A 14640-nucleotide genomic window follows, 5' to 3' on the forward strand; every position below is an offset into this window, starting at 1 on the left:
GCTAGGTTAATTTGAACTAAATCAGTAACAAGGAGGGAACACCGTATCACTGAGGTGGCCATTTTCAGAGTGCAAACATTAAAACAAAACTTAGGTATTTCAATTACTATGTCATAAACGGTATATATAAAAAAATATGAATCTTTGATAGCTTAAAGATTCATTTTTTTTATGCTAGAGATAAATATTTGAAATTTTCGATATCGCGTACGATTAGATATCCGCTACACCACGCTTAAAAAATCTTTATCGTAGTACTAGATTTCGCAAGCAATCGACCATAGTAGATCTCGAGTAAGCACTTCACCATATTGTAGGGGTATGTTATTGAATGCAAACTCTCAGGTGTCAAAATATCTTATATTGGCGCTGCTAATAATTTTAAAATATCTAAATCAAATGATTTTGCATTCTTAAAAATTATTTTTTTTCGTTTTTATCATTAACTTAAGACATTTGTCTTTCAGAAATGCCTTGCTGCCATTCTACAGGATGACTTACATGTACTACGCTCTCATTGGTACTTTCATCACCCTTATTATAGGCATTATTGTGAGTCTCATCTTCCCAACAACTGAAGGCGACATCTACGAAGAGAACCTGCTCCATCCTTGGATCTTAAAGCTGAGCCGTAAGTTCCCCGGTAAACCCAGAAAATTCTTACCAGCAAGGATACGACCAGTTCCTTCAGAGAAAGAAACTTTGGAAAAGGAATTTGAAGTAGACGAAAAAATAGAAAATGGAATTGACAACGTCACATTTGAAAAAGGTGATGATTCTGACTGCTGTAAAAAGGATCAATCACCTAAAGTAAGCATATTTATTGATCCGGAAGAACAAAGGTCGAGAAAAATATCAAAAATTAGTGGGAAGGTCAACTTTGAAGGACCAGATCTGAGCATTAAACAAAGAAAACAGAGTAACAAAGTAAAGACAGATGATCAGTTAAGAAGTCAAGGAGAGTCCAAATTCTGAAATTGTTCGGATTGAAATTTTTGGATGTGACATGACTCTTTTTTTAACTAAAGAATCAAACGATTCTTCAAACAATGATGTCATCAATTTTTTCATCATAACATTTCAACTGTTCATTTTTAGACAGATCTCCTAAGTGTGTCTTGAATTTTGCCAGTTCTTGTAGGCTTCGATAAATTCGAAGTAAGCAGTCAGGTTGGTAGATCATCTCATTTGTAGGTTTTGTCTTTTCTTTTCTCTAACTGATGATATTGCGCTTCAAACAATCAGCTGTTAATGGTGCAAAGTGTCAAAGATATTTCCACATAAGTGAAGAAATTGTTCTTACAACCGAAGAAACCACTCGCAGAAATGATTTGAGATACTTGAAAAATAGTTTTGGGATGGTGAGTTACGTAGGTTTTGTCTCCATCTTTTGCGGATGTTTCAGAAAACCTTGTATTATCCATCACCTATAAGACAGTTACAATGTAAAATCGTATCAAATCTACAAACCTTCGTTTTTATTCAATTGAATATTGTACAATGATCAACGAAATTTGATTTTTTGGAAATTTCAAGAATTCACGATTAACTTAATATAATTCAAATTATTAAGTATATTTTAAAAATGTATATTTAATTTGTATGTTCAAAGGCTGTGTTAGATCCTGGAAAAAGGATCTTAGAATAGGTAGTATTAGATTTAAGTAATACCTACCGATGTCCACAAAGTAATTTTAAGTTAGTTTTAATCATTACTTTTAGGAACCATGTAAATATTAATTAGTAAAAACTATTAGTAATATTAATCTAATTTAGTCATTTTAAATGCATGCAGGATAACGAAAGATTATTTAAATATTTATGTTTAGGGATCAGTAGGATTTATAGGCCCTGTTAGGAGTTCTACCGAGCCGAACCCTCTGATATGAAAATATCTGGAGTCGGTGAATTATTTTCCCATTTGATCTCTGGTGAGTTGACGTATTGTTCTTGTATTGTTTTGTATTTATTTTGCTTATAATGTTGATTGACTAGATGATCATTTGTGGAAAAGTGTGTGGAAGGGTTTAGTTTTTCCTATGGGGAAGATTTAACCAGGACATAAAATCGGAAAAAAAAACTATTTGTTTATAAAGATTAACTATAACGATTCTACCTCTTATGAAATTTTAAGTTGATATTTATTGTAAAATTGACACGAAGAGTATGAAAATTTTATAAGGCTTTCATGGTTTTAATCATTTATAAATTTTTGTGATTAATGAGTCAGTGTAGCTTCTTTCATTTCGTTACAAAAATAATGTGATAAAATTATTAAAAAAACCGTTTTTGTAAAATTTTCAAGATTTTTTTTATGTAACACTAAAAGAATGTAATATTTTTTTAAATTTCAGAATTGAACAGTAAAAACCGACAATGCCATTACATATTCCACACCTTAAATTTTTTATTTGTTTTATTGATTATTTGTTCGCAACAATATTTAAAAAAATGCGTTATTTTAGAGTGAACACCACTACAAAAACTACTTATATTGTGAGAGGTATTACACATTTTTCATATTAGTTGTAGAACTAGAGAGATTCCTGTCACTTTACGGACAGATTGCAATATTTGGAACTTGCCTGCATGGCAGGAATGTTGAGTTGTTTTACCGGTGTTTTATGTGAAAGTGCACTGTACAATTAGTGTCATTGATTGCACAACCGAAAGACATGTCAAACGAATCTCTGTTGTTTGTAAACGGTGCACAAGAAGGATTAGTGAAAAGTCATGTTATCTCTGTCCCGCTTTAATTTCGTTAGCGGCCCTAAATACAACCGATAAATTATATTTGTGGCACGTTACAGATTAAAATAAACTTTCAGTATCACCCTGGTCTAAAACCACTATTCTGAAATGAATCGTTTCTTGAAAAGGGTTTGGCCCTGTTTGATGACCAAATCTGAATAGACAGGTACTTCCCCACCTTCCTCTTCCCTTTATCCTTCCCCTTTCCGCTGCCTTCAGCTCACAACATGCCCCAATTGGGGATGTATTACCGCATAGTATCACTGGCTCCAGACGGTTGGGAGCAGTTGGGACTCTTCTGTGGTATTCACATAAAAATCTTGGTTTAATCGATGTTTGTTAAATTAATAATACAGGGATTTCCAATAAGAGGTGTTATTTTGATATTCAATCGTAAAACATCAATAGTTTCATTGCTTGTGTGGCACGTAGCACCGTCTTGTTGAAAATAAACGTTGTCTAAATTAATACCATCCAATTTCGGAAATAAATATCATTAATCATCTCTCGATAGCGCAATCCATTCACGGTAACTGTTGCTCCAGACTCATTTTAGAAAAAGTAAGGTCCAATGACTCCGCCGGACCATAAACCGCACCAAACAGTCACACGTTGAAGATAGAGAGGCTTTTCAACAATAACTCTTGGGTTTTCCGAGCCCCAGATGCGAAAATTTTGCTTGTTGACGAAGCCACCGATGTGGAAATGGGCCTCATCACTCAAGGTGATTTGCATATGATTCACTCAAGTGTATTTTAATAATTTCAATGCGTTGTCGAAGCGTGTATCGTTCCATTTGTATTAATGGCGTAGTTTTTAATTGTCAAATGTCAAAAAATGACAGCTTTAATAGTAATATTTACCGAAATAGCGGGCTATTCAAAATAACACCTCTTATTGGAAAACCCTGTACTTGTCCCAGTGAGAGATAGTACTGACGTCATTGATGTTGTTCTTACTTCTCACGCGTCTTGTTTGAAAAATACAAAATATACTAGAACGATGACGTTACGTACGATCTCTCGCCGGGACTAGTATATTCGACGTTGTCAATAAGTGATCTGGGACTAGTCGACAGAACGTCTTAAGTTTATTCGTCGATATATACCGGGTAAATTTTAATGAAATAAATTAATGCTTACATTAAGCCATGTTCAATGAATATATTGTTTTGTTATTATTGAGGAATATTCTATTATACAGAGAATTCGCAAGATGATCAAGTATTTTTCTATTAAGTCGATTGGAAACATTTTGAAGTTTGAATTTAAAGATTATGTTTTAACTAATTTTTTTAGTGTAAACAAGCAGATAATAGAAAAAAATAAAAGGAAAAAAAATGGATAAAATATAACAGAAAAAATAAAATATTGTAGAAAAAATATAATAGAAAAACATATATGAATGTGGCAGTCGAAAAGCTTTACAAATTCGCAAACTTCTCCGTTTTAACTGTTTTATAAATGTCGTGTAGTAATTATTCTATGGTATTACTATTAAATGTAGTATCTACTATATCGAAACTTTAATTATCATAGTGTAGATAATGGCCTTTTCTCATTGTAATTCGGGACACGTTGTAGTTAGGAAAAGTTCACAAAAGCTTGTGAAGTAGTCGAACAGGGGATCAGGCTTGTTATTGACTGCTAGTTTGCTTTTTACTTCCTGGAGTCGCAATCTTTTCTGTGAATCAATTTGTGGTTTCATTGTGGACTGTAATCAATATTTGACACAACTATTGTAGTAGCTGTGGTTAACAGTTAGAATTGGAAAGGGATTGTAACTTACTAATCTTTGGTATTCGTCTTGTTGCAAGTCAATTTTATGGCCTTGAGTCACTTTGATCACTGCGAAAGTTTCCTTAATAAACTCGAATTAAACGCACTTAACATGCTCACGGCACAGGTTTTCTTAACAGACTGGTAGTACCACTGTTGGAAAGTCGCTGTAGGTATATAGGCACCCACATTTAAAGACAGAGACAGGTGAAAATGTTAAAGGGAGATAGACAGACAGTTGCATCAACACTTCCAAAATATCTCATTTTACAAGTAGGTACTATACAAAAACTGTTCTCATTTCTACAAAGGTAGCTACACATTATGAATTATTTCTAAGTTGATTAAAAATATCGTCTGAGAGAATATGTTTCAAAGCTATGAGATTTAATACTCTTATTGGTAGTACAATGGCTTCTATCAATCTTAACAAGGTTTTTAAAAATAATTGTAGCTATTTGTCTTTCGATGAATAATTTATAATTTCTACATAATTTTACTAGACAATCCTTTCCTTCCTAGTATTTTGCAAAAGAACCTATAAATTTATATCGTAAAATGTTTCTGTGTCAATTTACCGTTTCCATGCTGTTCATGTCATTAAAAATAGTAATTTCGATTGTGACTCTGTCTGTAACTCCGATTCAATGAATTTAAGAACTTGGATTTGATCCGATTTTAAAAATTGGAATCGATTTAGACAAGTGATAAGGTAGGTACTAAAAAACGTTTTACTTTAATTAATTCATTCATATTTCCAAATTTAAAATGTGTACTTTACTTGTTTAAATTTTTTAGAGATGTTGTAAATTTCATGTTTACTAACGTGTGATGAAAGGCTTTAAATCACAGTGAAAGAAAAAACAGATAAACCATAGCTGCAAGAAAATATGCAAATTATTTATGAAAACGGACATGCTAACGACATCTGGCGGAGAAAGAATTGATCCAGCTTGCTTGCAGTAGACTCCTGTAATAGTTGAAATTATATCGAGGTTCTAAGACGAAAGCAGAGAGGTCGTAAAATCGTCTAGGACGACTGGTACTTCCCCTTTTCCTAGGCCTATAAATAAATATTGAATTTTGTCAACCAATAGATCTGAACAAAGAGCTATAAAATTTTGAGTAACCAATCAGTGAGCGGAGGGAGGTGTGTCTACGACGGACAAAGGAATAAACTTTGGATCGGGCAATAAAAAAAAAGATAATTAATGGCTTCTTCTTTCCCACAGAAATTAGAGGTGAACGCACTTTAGGGTCAACGTCGACTTTCAAGGTGACAAACTCCTGGAAATGTTTACAATAACTGAGGCATTTAGGTGATGGCGAACCATTGAAATCGAGTGCTTTAAAGATTTTACAAGTTGAAAAACACACACACGAAAATGCAATGGAAAAACTATAAACGTGATAGTATAAAAAAGGACGGGAAAAGCGAAGGAAAATCACTGGCAGAATTTTCAACTGTAGTACAATTATTTATGATAGAAGGAGGGTGTCATGTTCGATAAAAATCGTACTAAAGAGAGGTGAGAGTTTTGGAAACAATGGAAATTAATCGTTATCAATTTAAGATGAAACGGACATATTGGTAAATCAATTTTGAATGAAAAATCTCGCAAAAAAAATACACTTTTAGAAAAGTGCGGCGATCGAATGGAAGGATAGTACAGGGATTTTGGACTGCTACGAAGGTCCTAGGGACGTGAAAATCGAGTAGCAGAAGAAGACAGTAAAACTAAACATAATAGCGATAGATTAGATTCAGGAAAAGTAGACATTTTACATGATTATCAGGGTAGATATATATTAGAGTTACCCAATATTACGGAGGGATCGAAACAAGACAAAAGGTTGGCGGTCTCATGTATATTTTGAAGGGTAAACAATCGAAATCCGAACATGATTTTTATTTACGTTAAGGTAATAAACGATTAGAAAAGCGATTAACTTTAACGTGGACCTTATGGAAGTATTTAGATTAGTCAAAAGAGATTAAAACTAATAGGTTTGAAATTAAACTAAATTTACGAGTCTAGTACCAAAATTTTAAACATAAACAGATGTCAATGCATATGTTTTATGTGAATCCTGGTATGAGAAAGATAGAAAATTGGGCGGAGATTGGGTCAGGCAATAAAAATGACAGATATCCCAGAGTCTAATTAGGTATATCTCCCATAGAAGTGTGGAAAACTATATATTAATTAATAATAAATGAAGTATGAAATTTCCCAGGAGACCACACACATCGGGAAAAGTGAAGAAAAGATAAAAGGAAGGGTAAAGAACGGAGATAGGAAATGATCCATGTGGAGAAAAGCGATACAATTCGAATTTATCCGTGAAATTAATAAATACGACTTGGAAAATGAGTAATTATAAGAGTTATGAGAAATGACATAAGAATCAAGAAGAAATTGTGCAAGAAAACGTCGCGGATAAAAGAAAATCCAAGAAGATAAGGAAAAATTCAAATCTGCGGCATTAAAAGAGAATGTACTGGTGAAAATGGAAAAGCCCATATAAGGGACAATAAAATTGAGTAGAATTCAGACGAATCGAAATTCAAAAATGCGTAGTAAAGATTTCAGCATGGATTTAAACAATTTCGCACGAGATGCATAAAATTGAGATCTATATATATGTTATTGAGGACGGACCTATCGCGAATTGAGAAAAAAGGGAACGCAAAATCATGAGATTTTAACTACATTTTTGTATGAACAGAGGACAAAGGGAGCTTGGGCGATTAACACAGACTTACCCGATTCGGACCCTATCGACTTAGATTTGTGAGATAAAAACTAACTACCGCCCAGAGCCGGAAAGCAGAACATCTTATGGGAGGACAATCGAGATTGATGGAAGGGGTGTTTGGATTTACGAGTTGATAGGAGATAGAATTAAGCATCAAGAGAAATTCAGATACGTCTTTTGGAACCTGAGAGGGGTATAAAAGATGGAACTCATCAGTCAGGAGGGCAGTCGCGCCGAGGGTTTGAAAAGTTGTTACATGGCAGTACTACGTCTATTGGTAAAATTCTAGTGAAATAATCTAAGTGTTAAATTCTGAACAAGTACCTGGACTTAGAAAGTTTTGTAAAAAGTCTTAAATTCAGTTTCTAAATTCTGAAAACCCCACCAGTGAAGTTTTGTTAAATCAGTTTAATTTGGTTAAACAGTGAAAATAAATATAATTTAAACTCAGTGCTTAAAAGTGTTAAGTGAAGTGCAAAAAGTGAATTGTGAATTAATTAAAAATTTAAAAATAATTATTTCATTCAAAGTGAAAACATTCAAATTAAATTTAAGAGTTTGTTATCGTTAATCTAAAGTGAACGTGATCGCGTATTGATATTTAAAAATAGATTATAATTTAACGTCAATTTGGTTAAAAAATAATAATAATAGTAATAAATACTTCATCTTAGGTTAAAAGAAACACAAAAACAAAAAAAAAGGATTCGATAATAATAAACGTTTAAACCTTTGTTCTAAAATTAATAGTAAGAGGAAAAAAATTTAATTTATTAAGAAGTTAATTAAAAGTCTGCACAATTCGGAATAAATTTTCTTATCAATTTATATAAAAAGAAATTTAGAATTAATAAATTGTTCAATTAAAATCCATCGTGCGTATAGCGACAGTGTTAAAAGTGTTTGTCATTTTAACCGGAATTCTAAACATCAATCTACCATTTCGAAAAAAGTATTTTAACAGCTATCATTCAAAAGTCTAAACTAGAAAAGTGTTATTAAATCAACGGGTTTTCTGAATTAGGATTTCGTTCGGAAGAAAAATTAAATATCAGCTAATTTATACGATTCAAGCGAGAATAAAATATTAAATAGGAATAAATAGTCGAAAGGATTTATTTTGAAATTAGTTGAAAAATACAATTAATTAGGTAGGATTTCTTCATCAAGGTTGTTGTGTACTACCCGACCGGAAATACCTTGACGTGGGTGAGTTTTCCTTTTATAAATAATTTTCAGGTCCCAGGAGACACAGAAGGGCTGTGAAGTGGAAGTATATCAATTGAATATTAAATTAAAACAACAAAACAAAGAATTACACATTAATATATGTATATTGTATATTTGTATATATATTTATCTATATAGAAGTAAAGTAAAATATTGTATATAAAGTATATATATATGAGTAATGTAATTATATATATGTATTTTATTTATTAATCGAAACATCGAAATGGTAGCGATTTTTAATACCTACCCGAGGACATATCTATATTATTGAAAAAGAAAATATGTATTTATTAATATTCAAGACCATGTAGAATCATATATTTTATATTTATTTATTAATATATGTACTCTTTTTTAACATATTTTGACAATAGAGATATGTGTACTTAAATATATATTTATATTTATTCTTCATTTAACCTAGTAAATTTACTAAATTCGGAAAATGAAATAAATAGTTTAACTTCAATAAAGGAATTAAAAATATTTAAATTAACTATGCACAATAAACGGTATCATAACTGAATCAGTAAAGAGGCACAAATGACTTCTAAGGAATTTTAAAATAAACAAATCTCACATTTAGGTTAGTGTGTCAGGAGATGTTTATATTATTTGTTTACAAAACAAAGGATCACTGGAGAATTGGGTCAACCGCATAGTTTGAAAACGACCTTGGCCATAATTAGTTAGTCACAAAGGATTTTATTAATTACCCGAAACAGCTGGAAGATGCGTGTTCTCAAATACTTATCAATCACAAACGACAATTGAAAAATCACGGGTTAGCCAGATTTATATCAAAAAATTACATGAAACATTTGAATACCATTGATTAGATAATCGCACAGTTTTTATTGGTTACCTGAAACAGCTGGAAGCTGCGTGCTTACAAATACTTATCATTCACAATCGACAATTGAAAAATCACGGGTTAGCCAGATTTATATCGAATAATTATACGAAACATTTGAATTTTATTGATTGGGTGCTCATACAAAACCCCATCAGTTGCCTGAGATATTTGAGGGTCGAGTACTCTCTAATGTGGCAATCAACCACTTGAAACAATTGGAAAATCACGGGATAGGATGAACAAAAATTAATGTTGAACCCTGGAGGTAAAATTTAAAACAAATACAGTTCATCAATAGGAGGCAGTGGTCGCTCCTACAACAAGACCATTAACCAAACCAAATAGAGATGACGATTCTCTTAAATAAAAACGTCAAAACCAAACAAACAAAAGCTTGGAGTTCGATAGCTCTCCAAAACAAACTATCAAATATGACCTTATTCTACTAGTATTTATTAGTATCACCTTATTAGTACGTATATATTCGGTTACCAGACCTAGAGCTTCGCAGAGTTCTTGGCGCGAGATCCGAGCTCGGGATGCGAGGTAGATAGCCTCGTATTGCGAGTTATAAACCTTTCCCAAACTGTATGTATACATATATTTATTCGTATGTACTGTTTACTGGAGAATGCGGACCTGCATACAGCTTGCATTTTAGGTCTTATAGACCACCCTCGCATTTTCTCTTAAACGTGGAATGAGGATTCACGACCCGTAAGTCCACACCAACCGTGAGTATATGATTGTATATAGGACGAAACCGGTTCGCCCTAAGTAAATTGTAGTCCAAGGAGGGGTCGGAATTTGGGGGTATCGGGACCCGGGGGGAAACTTGAATGCAGTACATGATGACGTGGAAGGCTTCTTGGGACACGATAACTTAGGTATCAATCAAGGAGCCGTGTCAAAGGATTGTGCAAATTTCTAGTCCACTCCCGATCATCTCGTTTACTTGATGGAGGATTGGAGCCAAATTATGCCAGCAAATGGGCTATTCCGAGTTCGTCAAATATGCAACTAACTAATTACATTAACCTACTAAATCAATCTTTACATGTACCTTATAGCAGCAGAATCATAAAGGAGTGGTGCCACACAGACACAAAAGTTCACCAAAATCAAATTTACTAACAATTAATCATTTGAGTTATATTAAATTACCTGTCCAAATAAACATGTATAATATCTTTTATCAGCGTTTAACTACGATTTTGTTAGGGTGCAGGGAATCAGAAAATTACAATAGGAAAGTTAGCTCATTCAGAAAATTCATTTAAGTCTAGGTTTGCAATAGAAAGACTAATTCAACTTTGAACTCAACACCTCGATCAGAACCAAGAGGGTTACCACAAAAATGAAAGTAATTAAAATCCTATATCATAAATCAAAAAAATTACACAACGTTTGATGGAATTTAATTACAATATAAATACGGGTATATTTGCGTTCAAGATCGTAAATAACGTATTAATTAGTTAAGTACATATGTCTATAAAGATATATAGTACAAGAGAGCTTTAAGTAGCTTTCTGTAGATATCAAAGAAGAGGGTCCAATTTTCATGGAGGCTTATGTGTTGTAGGGGAGGAATTTTCCATCCCTGCGAACACATATGCAAAGCCTTAGAAAAAAAAATTAAACATCGGTCATAGCCAAGAGAGAAGAAAATTTTATATTGTTTTAAACAAATAAAAATAAAAGAAAATGGTGAAAAGTGAAAACATTACAACTGAATAGCCGTGTCCAGGAGGTTCAGGTTTTATAAGTCTTTGAGAGAAAAAAAAAACAAAGTTATTGGCCAACCTATTGCAAAAACGGAGAAAATAATAATAATAAATAGGACGAAATTAATTAAAGAATTAACAAAAAAAAAAATTTTATCAGAAAAGTGCGACATTACATAAATATACAGTAAAATTTAAAAATAATAATAGATTAACGTAAACAAACAATAAATCCAAAAAGAAAGTGTAAACGAATAAATCTTATAATACAAAAAGTGTCCTTATAAATAAAAATGTGTTAATTCAAATGACCGTGAACTTTAGAGTCAATAAAAATTCTTTTCATACGATAATATAAACAATAAGAAAGGATATGTGGGTTAATGATGTCATTCACTCGAGAGGAATGCGTTCCGTAAACAAAAACATTGTTTATGTTTTGGATTCACCGAACAAATCGGAATGTTGATATGAAGCAAGTTTAATAAACAAGACTAACACGAAAAACATCGAACGTATTGTGACAGCAAAGAACATCGAAAAATTGATAAGAAAAACATCGGGCGTAAACACATCGATGTTTTTAAAAAAAGGTCGGAAACATCGTTAAATAATACGTATCACTCTGAAGAACAAAAATTAAATAACAAACGTCGAGATTAAATAAACAATGACCCAAAAACGAGATAACATAAACATTGCATTTGGATATCGTGAAGTATTAACGTAAACAATTATTGTTTATCTATATCCGAAAATACAGACCAGCGGCGGGCCGTGGTACTTAACAAATTATTCAGAAAGTCAGGAAAAGATGTTATTATTTCATCGTTAGACATTCGACAGATTTATTAGAAGAATAGAAAGGTTTAGACAAATTAAATTGATTAATGTTTTGCAACACCCAATGTACCTTACTAGATATCATTGGTTTTGCAAAAATAATGATTACGAAAAATATAAAATTGATTAATATCAATTGATAAACAAAAGAACAAAAAATATGTTTTTTGATTAACATTAATATCATTATAAAACAAAAGAAAAACAATTATTTTGAGATGTTGGGGTGTAATATATTAGGATCATGTTATAACATAATAAATAGCGGAAATATTACACCCATATCATGTGATAGATAGATCTATAATAACAATAATATCAAAATAGAAAAGTGTAATTGTATTACATCATAGTTAATCATTAGGACCACGTGTTAGATTCAAATGGTCGCGCTACGTGCCGCCAATGTAGATACTTGTTGTCAGGATCACAAATCTCGATAATCGGCAGAGACATTAATGAGGGTGAAACATTTGATGTTTTGTTTTGTGAGGTAAGATTAATCTTACATAATATAATTTACCATATAAACGGGTAAGTTGAAATAACGTAAGATTTACTCATGATAATTTTGTTGACATTCGGATCAGGTTGTTGACTAATAAAACATATTTTAAGACACAGAGAACCCAGTCAATGGATTCGATAAAGAATTCAAGTATAGGCCAAACAAATAAACGTTGTTTTGAAAAGACAAAGTGTTAGTTGAGAATTCGAGTTTCAATTTCAAAGAAAAAAAAAACAATTCAGAGTTGGCTCGAGATTTTAATGTCGTTGACGAATGTTTATGATGGGATATATATATATGTGTATATATATACCTATTGAAAAGAAATTCATGTTAGGTATTGAAAAAAAATCATGTTAGGTATTTCAAAAAAATCATAATAGAATTTGCAAATTTTGCAAATTGAATATAGATTTGAACTCAACAATAAATAAATATGGCAGAGAAAAGAAAACTCGATGACGCGAAGGTAAGCCCCGAAACAGTTCCTTTAGGTGATGAACTGAGAGAAATATTCAAACGATCGCGAAAAAGTTCGTTACAAGTTGAAAATCTTAAGGCACCTGAAAATATGAGGCAGTCAGAGGGGGAGGCTAGAACATATTCGGATATCAAACAAGACGAGGGTATACAAGAGAGTGATGTGAAAATCATAAACGAACTTGAAATTTTACAGGAACAGTCAGGTGATGAAATACAAGAAAAATCTAGAAAAACAAAAAAAAAAATAAGAAAAACGAGAAAATTTGAAAAAAAATATAGAATAAGAAAGGCAACATATATATAAATAATTAAGAAAATTAAAATAGGAATATTAAGGTTGTCGCTTAGTAAGAAAAAAATATAGATACATAAGCCGGTAACACTCGGAAGAGCTAAGAAAATGGTGGGAAAACGTGGAATGGGGAGGCAAACAGAAGCTTTAGTGACGGCAATCGAGGAAAATGATACAGCTGGGACGTCAGCAGTGAACATCGGAGATATTACTACAATAATTCAAGCAGCTTTAGCACCGCTTGTTGATAAAATGCAGGAACTTGAGAAACAATTAGGAAGACCAACAACAGTGGCGGTGACAGGAGAGGATAGTGCGCCGAAAAACGTTCTCCAAGTAGTGGAAATGCTACCGCAGCAAGAACGACCTTCATTTTCCGGTGGAAATCAAAACCCCATAAGTTTCTTAGAAGATATAAAAGAATACACTAGAAAAGTGAAACGTACAGATCCATTAATTGTCGTACGGGAAAATTTGAAGGGAGAAGCAAAAACGTGGGCCAAGTTATACAACAAGCGATGGGAAACAATGTTGGATTTCGAAAGAGATTTTTTAGCTACCTATTGGGGAGACATAAAGAAGAATGAGGTTCGCCGTCGTCTTGCAGAAGGGGTATATGATGCCAAGAGAGATATATCCATGCTCACTCATTTCGCGAATTATTGGGATTTAGCGAAAGCATTAAAAATCACAGAAGCACCGTTAGGCGTAGTTGACAAAATTATGAGACATTACCCTAAAGAAGTTCAATCGCTATGGTTTTCAGGGCAGTCAGGAGATGAGATTGTCGCTGCTGAGTTTCTTCGAAAACTAGATACAATGGTTTGCACACCGGAAGAACGGAATACAAAGAAAAGGAGTGGGGAGGAGTTCGCCAAGAAGGACAAATACCGTGACCGTTACCACGCTATAAAGAAGAGAATTCACGCAATAGAGAGTGTGGAAGGAGGCGCTAGCTGCAGCAAGTGTGCCGAAACTACGACATCTTCAAAGGGAGGTTCTACAATAACTACAAGCGGCAAGGAGCTAGTCATCGCAAACAATTCGGGAAACGGCCGAGGGTTGATTCATTAGCCCTCATGAATACGACTCACACAGGGAGAGGGACGCCGGCACCAAAACACAACACTGCATTGAAGATTATGATGAAATGGGGGTGGAATCCAATGAAAGGACTGGGAAAAAATGAACAAGGTATGATTGCCCCAATAAAAGCAGAAAGGAATGTGAGAAGACGAAAGGATGGAGCGGAAGAAACGAGAACGGAAGCGGAAATAGATGTGGAAGTATGTGTCAATTCCTTACAACAAATAACGGATGAATGGAATCAATTGAAAGTGAACGAAGAGAAAACAAGAAGGGAAATTAGTGGGTTCAACAACATTTTCGAAGACAGAGATTATGAGGAA

General features: G+C 33.0%; 1 protein-coding gene across 1 annotated transcript in view; it reads left to right on the forward strand.

Annotated features, from left to right (window-relative positions):
* Positions 1-14305, forward strand: part of LOC149411572 (sodium-coupled monocarboxylate transporter 1-like) — a 36075-nt gene extending 21770 nt beyond the window's left edge. Inside the window, exons 9-10 of the mRNA XM_089646682.1 lie at positions 468-787; positions 13998-14305. Coding sequence (XP_089502808.1) covers positions 468-787; positions 13998-14305 — 628 coding nt within the window. The remainder of the gene's footprint in view (positions 1-467; positions 788-13997) is intronic.
* The last annotated feature ends 335 nt before the right edge of the window (positions 14306-14640 follow it).

Source organism: Hesperophylax consimilis, chromosome 25 (genome assembly GCF_061612785.1).
Source record: "Hesperophylax consimilis isolate HC1 chromosome 25, BYU_Hcon_1.0, whole genome shotgun sequence".
In the NCBI taxonomy this organism is placed as follows: domain Eukaryota; kingdom Metazoa; phylum Arthropoda; class Insecta; order Trichoptera; family Limnephilidae; genus Hesperophylax; species Hesperophylax consimilis.